General features: G+C 40.8%; 1 protein-coding gene across 1 annotated transcript in view; it reads right to left on the bottom strand.

Annotated features, from left to right (window-relative positions):
- PTPN18 (protein tyrosine phosphatase non-receptor type 18) overlaps positions 1–12,893 on the bottom strand; it is a 42,061-nt gene that overhangs the window by 14,602 nt on the left and 14,566 nt on the right. Inside the window, exons 2-11 of the mRNA XM_063294036.1 lie at positions 11,550–11,658; positions 9,822–9,898; positions 8,627–8,722; positions 8,006–8,044; positions 7,790–7,858; positions 6,622–6,684; positions 5,409–5,551; positions 3,988–4,054; positions 2,298–2,375; positions 1,406–1,495 (exon numbers count right to left, since the gene is read on the bottom strand). Of these exons, the coding sequence (XP_063150106.1) occupies positions 1,406–1,495; positions 2,298–2,375; positions 3,988–4,054; positions 5,409–5,551; positions 6,622–6,684; positions 7,790–7,858; positions 8,006–8,044; positions 8,627–8,722; positions 9,822–9,898; positions 11,550–11,658 (831 nt within the window). The remainder of the gene's footprint in view (positions 1–1,405; positions 1,496–2,297; positions 2,376–3,987; positions 4,055–5,408; positions 5,552–6,621; positions 6,685–7,789; positions 7,859–8,005; positions 8,045–8,626; positions 8,723–9,821; positions 9,899–11,549; positions 11,659–12,893) is intronic.

Below are 12,893 nucleotides of genomic sequence, written 5' to 3'. Positions count from 1 at the left end.
TGCATAATATAAAGTTTTCATGGGAAACCTTTGGAGAAAGGAATAATCTCAAAATGGATAGCAGAAGTCATTTGTTGGCATGGAAGGGGAACTTTTGATGACTGTGGAGATGAAAGCAAAAAATGAGGATGATTGATAGTTTGTTCAAGTTATTTTTATATGCACTGAAGAGTTGTGACTTAGCTATGATGTTAGACTGTGACCAGAGAGGCCTCGGTTCATCTCCATTCTCAGCCATGAAAGCCACCAAAGGAAGAGAAGAGATAAATCTAACAACTAAAGAATAACACACAGAAGTGCACTTTGGCTGAAGTGCAGTGGGTACAGGGGCAGACCCCATAGGCCAGGGCCCCTCAAAGAACGGCAGCAACAACCAGACCACCTTTTTTTCTCTCTCTCTTTTTAAACATCTCACAGCAGGACAGACAGGCTCCTGCTGAGCAAAGCTCCAGCCAGCTGTGCCCACCCTCTTCGTGATGCAAAAGTTTCGTGGAAGGTTAAAAGAGAAGACGACGTTGCAGCTCTTTTGCTGCTGGTGATGGAGAATATTTTTATTTCTTTTCAAACAGAGAGAGCAACCAATTGGGGCAGGGTAGGGAGAGGCAAGGGTGGGTTAGAGCAGTGTTTCTCAACCTTGGCAACTTGAAGATGTGTGGACTTCAACTCCCAGAATTCCCCAGCCATTCTGAGAGTTGAAGTCCACACATCTTCAAGCTGCCAAGGTTGAGAAACCCTGGATTAGAGTCTCTAACGGGAAACTTATTCAGGGCTTCTTCCATCCTGCCAGCATGACTACTTATACAGTGGTGATAACTACATTTCCCCCACTACCTGGAGAGATAATAGCACCTTTGGGTAGGGAAAATGTAACGAGGGAGGCTAAATCTTCCTTTCTCAGCATCACTGCAGCAATGAAATGGGAGCCCCTGCTTGAACTACAAGATAGCAGGATCTTTTCATCTTTGCATGCTGATCTAGGAATTAACTCACTAAATACAAAGGGCTTAGCTTCAGAAGACAGAGCAAACATTTGGGGAATGAAAGACCATTATGGGGATTAATATGATCATATAATGGGATGAGAGGGAAATTTAAATCTAAATCCTGAGCCTCACAAGGAGAAAGCGTCGTATCTCATACTAAACAAATAAAATGCAATGAATAATACAGCAACCGGACTTAATTTTTGCCTGCATTAAACAGAGTATATCAAAGTACTTCTTTTAAGGCTGCTCAGCTCCAGCTGAAGTCAGAAACAGGGATGGGGCAGGTACTCAGGATATCCATGCCCAGTATTTTCCAACAAATTAAAGATGCCTCATGTCTTTCAGGCCTGAGGGGAACACCGGTTTTCATAGAAAAGCCTGGAAACCGTGGAAAAAGCTTGTTTGGTCTCATCTCTTACCTCTTCGAGATTTTCATAATTTGGGCAAGAAGAGGCCAGGGCAGCCCGGAACATTTCAGTGACTGCACGATACACAAACTCATACTGTTCCTGCCAAAAAAATATGGGGCATAAATGAATGGGAAGCCTATAATTTTTTTTTTTAGGCAGAGAAATAGTTTATTCATGCAGATAGGGCTATTATATCTAGGCTGCAAACTCCAGGCCACTACTAGATGACAGCAAGGAGATACAAAAAAGTCTAGCTCTTTGCTGCCATCTAGTGATGAAGTGGATTTGTGTAGTTCAGACATCGTAGACCTACATGCAAACAAATATTTGGCACCAATTCTCAGGGGCTCCCATTGAGTTTTGTCAGATATAGTAAAACAGGCACAGTTGACAGCATGAGAAAACTGACCCTGAAGGCAATATTAGCTCCCATCCCAGTGGTGTCCCTAAGGATGCCCTTGCAATTTCTCTCATTATTTTAATAAATGTATATGTTACCATACAATTCCTTTAGCAGGGACATTCTTCAAGGTTCTCAGTTCATAAATTGCCTATTGAAAAAAGTGGATTTAATCATCCACACCTTCAGGCCTATCACTGGGCATTTATTTTAGCTTTGATTATTGGTTGGAGTAAAGGATTTTCAGAATTCAGCTTCTTTGGACTCAGGTAGAAAGTAATTATTTAGTCCCACTGAAATCTTAATAGATAACTAACTGTGCTTGTTCATAGATTAGTTTCAATACCTGCATCATAATCCCTAAGCTAATCTGTTCCTCCCAGCTCTGGTAGACTATACCATCTGTCTACTGGTCAAGCCAGCTTCTATATAGGCAGGAAGGGGCAGCAATGGTATTTTGTCTCAGTCACTCAAATATCTTGAGCTGGCTATGGGACTCACCTGGGTCTGAACAGCAGCTGGCCTCTGCTTCCTCATTTCTAGGACAATGTCAAAAATGCTGAAATATGGAGAAATCCTCTGAAAAATAATGGAAGACTGACAAATGAAGATACACTCTCTTTCTCCTCACAGAACAACTTACTTATTTATAAATAAATTTATACATAATTTTAAAAAATGCCTGGCTCTCAATGGCTCTGGGCCCTTTAAACTATAAAAAGCTAGAACGATAAAGTATAAGAACAAAGAGATGTGTGTCCGGTGAAAGAAAAGCCATGTCAAACAAAACCAAATCTTACATGGTGTCACTACCATCCTACCTCAAGGCCTAGGAGAATAATTAAGTTTTCAGTGCTTCCGGGAATGTCGTCACGGTGGGAACCATACGGATCTCAACTGTGCCTCATCAACAGAAGTAATCTGCATATATGCATTCATATGCTAATCTATTTTACTATTCCCTTCAATTATAGTCCTCTTTCAGCTATGAGGGTATCTTAATAAGAAGCTATCTGCATGAAAAGAAGGACAAGCAAATCAGGAAGTTTTCTTGAGAACAAGAAGTATCTTGGTGATGATGGGTGATGAAAAGATGGGGCCACCACTTACCACAATCTTCTTCTGATTTGGACTGAGACCTCTGGGTACAGTTGAAGGGTATTTAATCCTATACTCTGTGTTTGCACCTGTTATTTGCATGGGGAAAGAAAGTTCCCTTTGAAATAAATATATAGGGAACACCATAATCCAGTCAAAGGTTAAGCTTTCGTCCAGCCCATTTAGTCAATTCTTCAGGAAAAAGAGTTGGGGCTATAGGACCTTTCCCCATTTGCATCTAACAGGGTACAAGCATGGCCTCCCATCCTCCTCCTGCTTTAGCCTGTCTCAGCTCATGAATGAGACAGGCTCAATTCATGCGTATCCTTTTCAGTGTTTAAATAGTGTTTTATCCTTGAGCAGGCAGTAACCTGCAGCAGTTCCAAAGTGTGTAAAATGTGATGTGCTTTGCTGACTCTTCTGACAGTGGCACAGTCAGGGGACCCCTTGGGGGCAGAGAAGACTGATGCTATTGGCCATTTCAAACTGATGCAGACCCTGTCCTCCCAGCTGTTAGTTAGTTAGCTTAGAAATCTTTCCAAAACACACCTTGCACTGCCAGGTTTTGAATACAGATTTAGTTTTGATATCTGCCCTCTCCCAAATGGCTGAGCATTATGTAGGAATATGCTTTATATGACTAAAATGCCACCAATCTCTTTTATGACCTCTTCTGAGGGAAAATTAACACCGAATAAATGATGGCACCCTGGAATGCCTCATTGCTTGGAAGTGAGGTGCGTGCAGGTAACAATATTAAAGGTCTATATGTGCAGATGCTCCAGGCATATGTTTTATTGAACAAACATGTTCTTCCTCTTCATATGTGATGCCTTAATGTTTTTGCAGCAGTCTCAGGTTTCCCCAAGCTGATGTTCTCCAGATATATTATACTATAATTCCCATATCTCCAGGCTGGTAGATAGTATGAATGTCATAGCCCAAGGCATCTGGAAGGCTTTATATCATATCAGCATAGACACAGGGCAGAAATAAAAATACAAAGCCATGCACCCAAAGTCAGACCCAGTTCACCAAGAAATCAACTCCTCTACCTTTTTTTTCATGAGTTTACCTAATAGGCTCCAAATACCTCTTTAAGCAGCAGCTGCCGTACATATTCCAATGTACAGATCACACCTGTCCGACCACAGCCAGCACTATAGAGAAAGGAAGAGGAGAAGGAAATAGTAAGAGGGGATCTATATATTAAAAAAAATACCTGGGATCTTGCAAATGTGATTGGGCCAGTTCCTACAATGCAAATAATAATGTTTCTTAGATATTTATTCAATATTTCTGGAGCTCTTTACAGTCTGCCTGGATCTTCTCCCTAAATGAGGATGTAGGATTCTTTTGCATCTTAGGGTGGAATTTTTATTTGCAATTAATTTAAAAGCTATGGTGTTGAGGTGTTCATGTCACTGAAGGGTGTGGGCTGGAAGTTTGGGCAACTTTTGCCTCATTTGTTTTAGATTTGGTTGTTTTAGACCTAAAATCAATCTGCTGTTCCTGCTTGCTATCTTAGTGTTGGTGGTGCAATCTTAGGGAACTCTGGGGGTCACAAGAAGGGGTCTGTGAATTGCCCCCCTTTGCCCTAAATATGACCATCTTATTATTTATCTCTATTTCCTCATTATTTAGGGTCAATGTAATCCCCCACTAGCAATTTGTACAGTAGTATCTTTTAGAATAATCCAACCATTATAGTGCTATACTAGTAGTAATGTTGATGGCTTTATATCACTTCAGTGGCTGAAGAATGGCTGAGTGATGCTATGAAGATGCTGTAAGTCACTACTGAAGAAATCACTCAAGGAACCCTAATACATATCCTAGGGGAAGCTGATGACATATCTCCTTCTGTCATGGTATGTGGGAATGACCTTGGGAGACAGGAGGAAGAGCCACAAACTGGACAACTGTCATGTAAAAGATATCTCAGTCCACAGAAGGAGGGGGGGTATGGGAAGTGTCAGAAGGGACCCTCCCTAGAGGAGGGGAGAAATACTTTCAGTCCTGCAAGATTCTGTTAATGCAGGGTTCTCCAAAGTGGTCAGTATTGACCCCCAAAGGTTGATGGTACTATGCATTATTATTATTATTGTTAGTAGTAGTAGTAGTACTACTACTACTATTAAAGTATTTATTAAATTATTTTCATATAATAAATGTTTGGGGGTCGATGAACAGTCTGAAACTTCATGAAGTGATCGATGAGTTGAAGAGTTTGGGGACCCCTGTGTTAATGTAACCTTACAATAAAGATAGAGTTAGTACTCATAATTGTCCTTCTTGTCTGGACTGCCTTGAAGGGCTAACATCTTCAGTGCACAAATTATCAATTTATTCCTACTCTCTGCATCCTTTAATCCATTCATTCATTCATTCATTCATTCATTCATTCATTCATTCATTCAAAAAGCCTGTTTTCTCATCTTCCATTGCTAAATTTACTCAGTGAATCAGCAATGCGGTCTTTCTATAGGGCCTTGCCTCCAAATCCTCCCCTACCTGCAATGCACACAGATGGGTACGGTGTCCTCACCCTGCTTAACTCTCATTTGCTCAATCATGTTGAGGAAGTAGCCGTGAGTGTCTGGGATGCCTCGGTCTGGCCAAGCCACATACTGGAAATGGGAAATCACCCGTTCTTCCTGAGATAGGAAAAGCAATCACTTACATTTGTATTACAAACCAATGAGGAGAGACCACATTTAACACCTTCATGCGAGAAAATATTATTACATTACATTTACATTATGTAAACCAGGTTCACAAACATATCAAATCTCATAAATACAACCACAAAACTTCGAACTGGAATTCTAGGAAGACCTCTTTACAACTGGGGTTCCCAACTTGGAGCCCATGGGCTCCAGTGTGCCCACAGACATCAACCTTGCCTTCCACAAAGCTCCCTGACCAACTGGCTTTAAAAAATGCATTAAAGATATTACATACAACAACTTGCACAGCATAGTGCCCACCTCCAGTGTCAACTTTATTTCCAAAAATGCTTCTCAGCTCATAAGCATTATTAGAAAATAAAAATGATGAGCGACTGCAACCCAATGCTTTGTTTTGCAAAATGCTCACCTACCCAGACAATAAACAAAGATAAGATGGGAGGAGTTGCAGTGTGTCCTCCAAGGTCAAAGGAGGCAATGGGAAGTGAAATGAAATTTGTGCTTTGTATGTTTGTGTGTTTGTTTGAACAAGTTAGCAGGTTTAAATGAAATTGTGATTTATGGTTTTGATGATTAGACAGGATAGATTATAGAAAGAAGAGTATTATGATGTAACCTTAGAGAGAGAGGTTAAAATATAATTATAACAGCTGTGAAGAATATCAGAAGCCACTGCTTTGTATCTTTTTTCTTTCTGTTCTATTTTTCTTGAACTTCTTTTCTTTTCTTGAACTCTTTGCTTTCTCTTTATTTCTTTTTCTCTTTTCTTCTTTACTTTATATTAGTTTGTATGAGCTTTTATTTTCTTTTTTAAAAGTTTTAATAAAAAAATTGAAAAAAACCGAGTTAGCAGGTTTGTTTTCCTTGACAGACTGTGTGTCTGATCAGGATTTGTATGTGTAAGCACAATGGATGCATGTGTGTTTCTCTCAGCATCCCTTTTTTCTTTGGCGCAGTGCAGACAGCTGATCTCAAACCTTGGGGAGTGTAGTTTCAAGAGATGAACTGGATATGAATCCATAAAATGTGAAGCTCACCTGCTGAAATGTCAAGGTAAGTATCCGCAAAATGACATCTGGGTTGAGTTCCTGCTCTTTGACCTAAGGCAGAGTCAAGAAAACAGGCTCAAAATCATTGTGAGATTTGAATTTTGAGATCCCCCATTCCCTCAGTTATAGGGCTGCAAAAATTCAGATAAACCCTAGAGAGGAAAGAGTTGAGAATTTTCTTTATCTTTTTGCTGCCATCTAACGGTAATTTTTGACAGTACCGGAGATTCCTGCGGCCCAGATCAGATAGTTATACTCAATTATGCTATCTAACTACAGCAGAGATGCAACAGTGAAAGATCTGCATGGAAGTTATACAAGCAAGCTAATTGATCCTCTGCTCAACAGTAGCACATGTCTCATTCAGTTCACCAACATAAGAAATGGGATGGTCATAAATTAACTTAGGTCTGGAAAGAATTAGGTCACTTGCTGTGCTGACTGGGAGACAACAGGGACTGTAGTTCAATGCATCTAAAGGGCAGCAGGTTTGGGAACGCTGAATTAGACCAAGTCATGGGGGTTGGTTTAACAACAGCTTTTAGCTAAACGTAGGCCTGGCTTTAAATCTGAAGGGGGGCTTATCAAAGTACTATGTAATGGATCTCCTTTCTGCAGGGCGCAGAAGCAACAGGTGGCTATGGACTGAGTTTCCATTTTTAAGTTTCCCACAATGCCCTGGGAACAAAGCATCATGGGAACATTTAAATGCCAATTTGAAGATTCAGCATTCTGCTGTGGGAGAGCCCAACACAGGCCTATGCATCAGTGAGCTCTGCCAAGGGAGTGTCTCCTGCTCTGGATGTTGTTCAAGGTACTCTCAATAAAGTTGAGCTTCCTGTAGACGTTCTGAGTTCAAAGGCTATGTGCCCTGAAGCTCCAGTGAGCAAACCAGGAATGGCCATCCTTTTTAAAGGCCTGCCTGTGAACTTCCAGCTGGCTGGCTGAATGCCAGACTAGGGGACTTGGCTTGATCTAACCAGGCAATTTCTTACATTCTTAACTACGTTTCCAGAATTTCTGAATGAGAAATGTTGGCCCTTAATCCAGGTGTGGTGGATGGTGCAGATGTCTCTGCTAGACTGAGAATCAACATAGCTTGCAGTGGTTTGGATTCCTCCTCCTAGAGTTGCATACCCAAATATAACCACCTTACCTGTGCCACAGAGAAGGGTCCAAAATGCAAGGCTTCCTCTGAAGAAGGCCAGTAACGTTCACATTTTTTCTGATTTTTTTTTTAAAAGAAAGAAAGGATGTTAGCTAAGATTCTGAGATGGTGACAACACTTCCCCCATCAAGCCGCAAGACTGGAGTGAGACAGAGGGAAGCTTCCCTGCTTCCCTGACACTGTTCCTCTCTCGTGAGCTCTTACCTTGCCCATTTCTACTTCCCGGCAAGCCATGACAATCACCTGCAAAGAGGGAAATGTTGTAAAAAAAACCCCCACACCTTTGTAATGATATAGTGAAGGAAGGAGGACTCTCAGATTGGAAGGATCCTTTCTGGAGCAATTCTCAAAGGTGATCGGATGATATTGGGTTTGAGGAAACGAGACAAGGTTTTGTCTTATCTTGCCATTATCTCAATAAAATAAAATAAAATGAAATGAAATAAAATAAAATATAAATAAAATCCTCTATTGTTTTTTGTAAGAAATACTGACACCCAGCCATCCATGCTCTCTTTGGCAATTCTATTCTAATTCAGTTCTAAGATTAAGTGGGCATCTCAGAATAACTCAACCCCCTGGATTTCCCTTTTTCCAATTCAACATCCTGTGGTATTGAGCATGCAAACTTTTGGATGGATGACCATATGGGTACCCACTGTTTCTCAGTGGCTTCATTTCTATCAGCAGCATCCCCCCCCCCCTGAGGTCTGCCACTTTTACCAGGACCCCAAGGGCAAAATTATAACTTATGGAATCCAATTGCCCTCTAAGATTTTGCCCTGAGTGCAGTTGCTGCTTCTGCAATCCAGTGCTACAACCTACCTTCACTTTGTATTGCCAAATCATACGCCAGAAATCAAGCACTGTATGTGCAAGAGGCCCCTGAGTAGCAATGTAGCATCTCTTGTTGTCTACACCCTGTGAGGAGGACAAGAATGGCAAATATCACTTAATAGCAGCTACCCTCTATCCTACCCCAGTTTTGCTGGAAAATCTATCACTACAGTGTCCTTTATTTCAGAAAGCTGTCTTTTAGATTTATTTATTTTTTAAAAACTCACTTTTGTCCTTTATTTTGGTCATTTAACTATTACTGTGCAAATGGTACCACTTAAGGCATAGTCTTTCACATTCACGTGAAAAATATGGACATTGAATTGTTTTTTTAAGATCAATTTACACATATTGTCTGAATTTAGGTATTTTTATTAGAATATGTGTTTTGTGTAAAGTTTTTCTTGGTTTTACTCTTGAATTTTCCTTTGTAAAGCAAAGTTATAAACAATTAAAAAATTTTATCCTTATCCTTTCAGATTTGCTCCTTTTTGAAATTCATTCTTTATTTTTTCCAAGAAAATATGGTCACTGTAGCTATCACTGATGTTCAGTGTTGGTTGAGGTTTTCAAATATGCCGCCAACCCAAAAAGCTATCTATCCTGAGTTATGCAGTTGTACATTTGCTAGTCTTTAGAGAGCCATATGGGTGGCTCTCTAAAGTGTATCTTGAAAAAAATAAAATGAAAGTGTATCTTGAAAAAAATAAAATGAAATCATAGAAGCAAGACTAAAATATCTATATTTGGAAGAAGCTGCATGTTGTATCTCTGCATGACTTATTGTGCTAGTTGTGCCTCTTCTCATTTGCCTCAAATGGAGGCATTCAGGCAGTGGGTGTGGATACCTTCCAAAGCAAAGACCCAGCAAAACAGTCCTTGTGAGAAGGGGTGCTGGTTAGCTTCCCTGCCTGACCCCCTGTTCTAGGTTGTCTCCTTCCAGTCACAGATTCCATCCAGTTCCTTGATTCTTGCAGAAACACTACTGAAGATGGGGACTTCTTTGAGAGCAAGCGATTCTTATGCTCTCCCCAAATAAATTTTATAGGCTACAATATGTAAGACCAACTTGTGCCTTCCAGTTTTAATTTTGAACAATGAGATGCCAGTTGCTCAGCTCTTAGAAGTTTGGGAAATTTTGCTCTAGGGATCTGCTATTTAACAGCTGTAAAATATCTATTACCTGAATGAAATTGGCATTGATGTAATCTGCTTGGCATTCTTCTGCCAGTAAATTCACAACAACTCTGGTTTGGTCATCTGTAAGAGATACACAATTAGAACTTAGTGCCATGGAAAAGACAGATAGGGACCAGGAAAACAGTGGAGAAAAGGGATCTGGGAATGGCTCAGAAGGGTGGCTTTCTTCCTGAGGTTTCATACACTGGATCAGTTGGGTTAATCTTCCATGAACCAGGATCCTACCGATGCGTAGACTTCAACATCCAGAATACCCAAGCCAGCATGGTTAATGCTGAGAGTTTTGGGAGTTGGTCCATATACCCAGAAAGCACCCAGGCTGGAGAAGGCTACATTGTATTAATTGATACCCATGAATTTTCAGTGTAATTAAATGCACAGTTATAGGCATCTGTGAGTATATGTGCACAGAAGTGATGAAACATGCATCAAGACACCATGATGCAAACTCCACCCTTATGTCCTTGCTTCCTAACAGTAGACACAAGTATGAAAGTTGCAGCGTTTGTCTTGTGATGTTGCTGTGCATCTATCCTTTTTCCTCTATTGTGGCTAGCTTTGGACACCCATATCATGGAACTCTCCCTCCAGTCAAAAAAGTCAATATAAGGCCACCGCTGAGTAATTTAAGCCATTCCCTTTTTCAAGAAATCATGTGTAAAAAGGGGTGGGGTTCTATCTCACAGTTGTGGCCCCAAGGATGCTCCTGTGACAGCTGCTTCTCAGGCCAGTGTGACATAGTGGTTCAGAGGTAGCACTTGGACTGGGGAGCCATGGAAGCTCACTAGTAACTTTGGGCCAATCCTCTCTCTCAGCCCACCCTACCCCACAGAATTGTTACTGTGGGCAAAAATGGGAGGAGGGAATGCTATGTACAGCACCTTGAGTGTCTGTTTCTCAATCTTGGCAACTTTAAGATGTGTGGACTTCAACTCCCAGAATTCCCTAGCCAGCATGCTCCCAGAATTCTGGGAGTTGAAGTCCACACATCTTAAACCTGCCAAGGTTGAGTAACACTGCCCTAGAGGAAAGCCAGGATATAAATTAACAAATAAACAATTAAATAAGTAACACTTCTGATTAATTCCCTGCTTAATTTCTTGATGGACTAATATATTTATATTTGGTTTTTTTTCTTTAGGTACATCCTGTTTCTGAAAGAGAGATCAGGTCCCCAGCCTTCCAAAACTCAGGAACCACATTAGTGTTGTACAGTGAAGCCTGGTGATATCTAAAAAAAGGCATCAGTGTGACACCGAAGCAGAGCCCAGAGATGTGGCTTCATATGCAAAAACAGTGGCTAGGGACAAGATTTAATTGTTGGTGGGGTGGAACACTCCTACCCATTGCTTCCAGTGGCAAATCCTCTTTTGCATTATTTTTTTTTCCCAAGTTATCAGTGGATTTTTAGATAACCATGTTACAGCTGATTACAGAGCTGCAAAGCTCCTGGTTGATGGACCTGAGAACTCTTGTGCCACCCTGAAATGGACCCAAATCTGCCAGGGGCAAAGTTGGAGAACAGAGCGCTGGAGAAGAGCAGCTGAGTGCCAGTCAAGCCATCCCTGGGGAGAAGGGCTCCGAGCAGGAGAATGTGGTAGCACGGCTTTGGTCCATAGAGTGATTGCCCCAAAGGGCAGAATTTTTGTTCCTCCAGGCTACAGATGGAAGCTGTCCTCAGGAAGGGAGTCATCCATTATTTTTAACTCACAGGGTAAGATGTCTTTGTAACGGTTCTTCTTGATATTCTCCTTGTTGCACCCAGCCTCTGTTGAAATGGCCTGCTGTTGCCGAAATGCTAGAGTCCGGGCCTTGATTTCCTGCCAAGAGAGATAAAATTTCATTTTCTTTATTTCAGATCATTCTGTTCTGCCTTTCTACCTAATATCTGGCCTCCAGGGTGGCAAAAAAAAAAAAAAAGGAGAATATTGAAAGACTCCTTTTCTTTTTAAATGTACTAATGCCTGATGAAAGCTCTGAAGACCAGGAAGGAAAACCTTCCTCTTCCTCAGTCATTTTCATTTGTGTCTGTTCTGGGCCATGTGCCCTTGGTTATCTATTATAGCCACAGCAGATAAAACGAAAGCCAGCAGTAGAAGCTAGCAGTGGTTGGAGCGAAAGCTAGTCATGGGTAGATCCATGTCTTCCTGGCACCCTCTTCTCACTTTCCATCACACTTTTTCCCGCCTTTGGCTATCTTTCTGATTAGCACAGTAGACTCGCAGTTAACCAGAACTCAAGCAACTGGCACGCTCAAGCAGCCGGCAGAAAAATCTGTGTCTCTCTGCTGTCATCTAGTGGGTATTAGGGTTTAATAGTAACTCTCAAGCAACCAGAAACTACATTTATCAGGCATCTACCAATCCCAGTGGGTGCTGGTTAACTGAGAGTCTACTGTACTTCTTTTCCCCCCTCGAACATCCTTGTTTACCTCTCCTTTTCCTTCTCTCCCAAGATCACATGTGCCAGAAACCTGAACTTGAGACCTTTTGATAATCAGGATGGGAGTCACAGGCTATTCATCCTTATTGATTACTACTATATTTCCCTAACTTCAGGAAAACTAGGTATTTTAGCATAAGCAAAAAAAAAAGGGGGGGGGAAACAAAAATAGAAAAATAGAAAAGAAAAGAAAAAGGAAAAAAGGAAAAAAAGTTGCTTTTGCGGCAGAAGCCTTTATGAATCACTGGGCTTGCGTAATCTCACGATTCCAACCATACTAGATGTCTACAGACTAATACAAAAATTAGCTCTTTTTTTTCCAAGCCAGGTTTTTCAAAACTGTGGCTCTCCCAGTGAGTTTTAAAAATAGATGCTTGTTCTGTACTGCTGTTCTCAACATATACTGTACATACATAGATACTTTGAAATGAGAAATAGGATGCTTTGAGCCAGTCCTTCCTGATCATCTTATGAATTTGGGATCCAAAGTCAGATTTTAATTATTAATTAAATAATGTAGATTTATATCTCAATTAATTAATTCAATTTATATCTAACATAATTAAAATCTTTTAATTTAGATTTATATCCTGTCTTTCATTCAGGGGCTCAA

Source organism: Candoia aspera, chromosome 2 (genome assembly GCF_035149785.1).
Source record: "Candoia aspera isolate rCanAsp1 chromosome 2, rCanAsp1.hap2, whole genome shotgun sequence".
In the NCBI taxonomy this organism is placed as follows: Eukaryota; Metazoa; Chordata; class Lepidosauria; order Squamata; family Boidae; genus Candoia; species Candoia aspera.
Note: the sequence above shows the minus strand (reverse complement) of the source record. Positions and strands in the feature narration are given on the sequence as shown.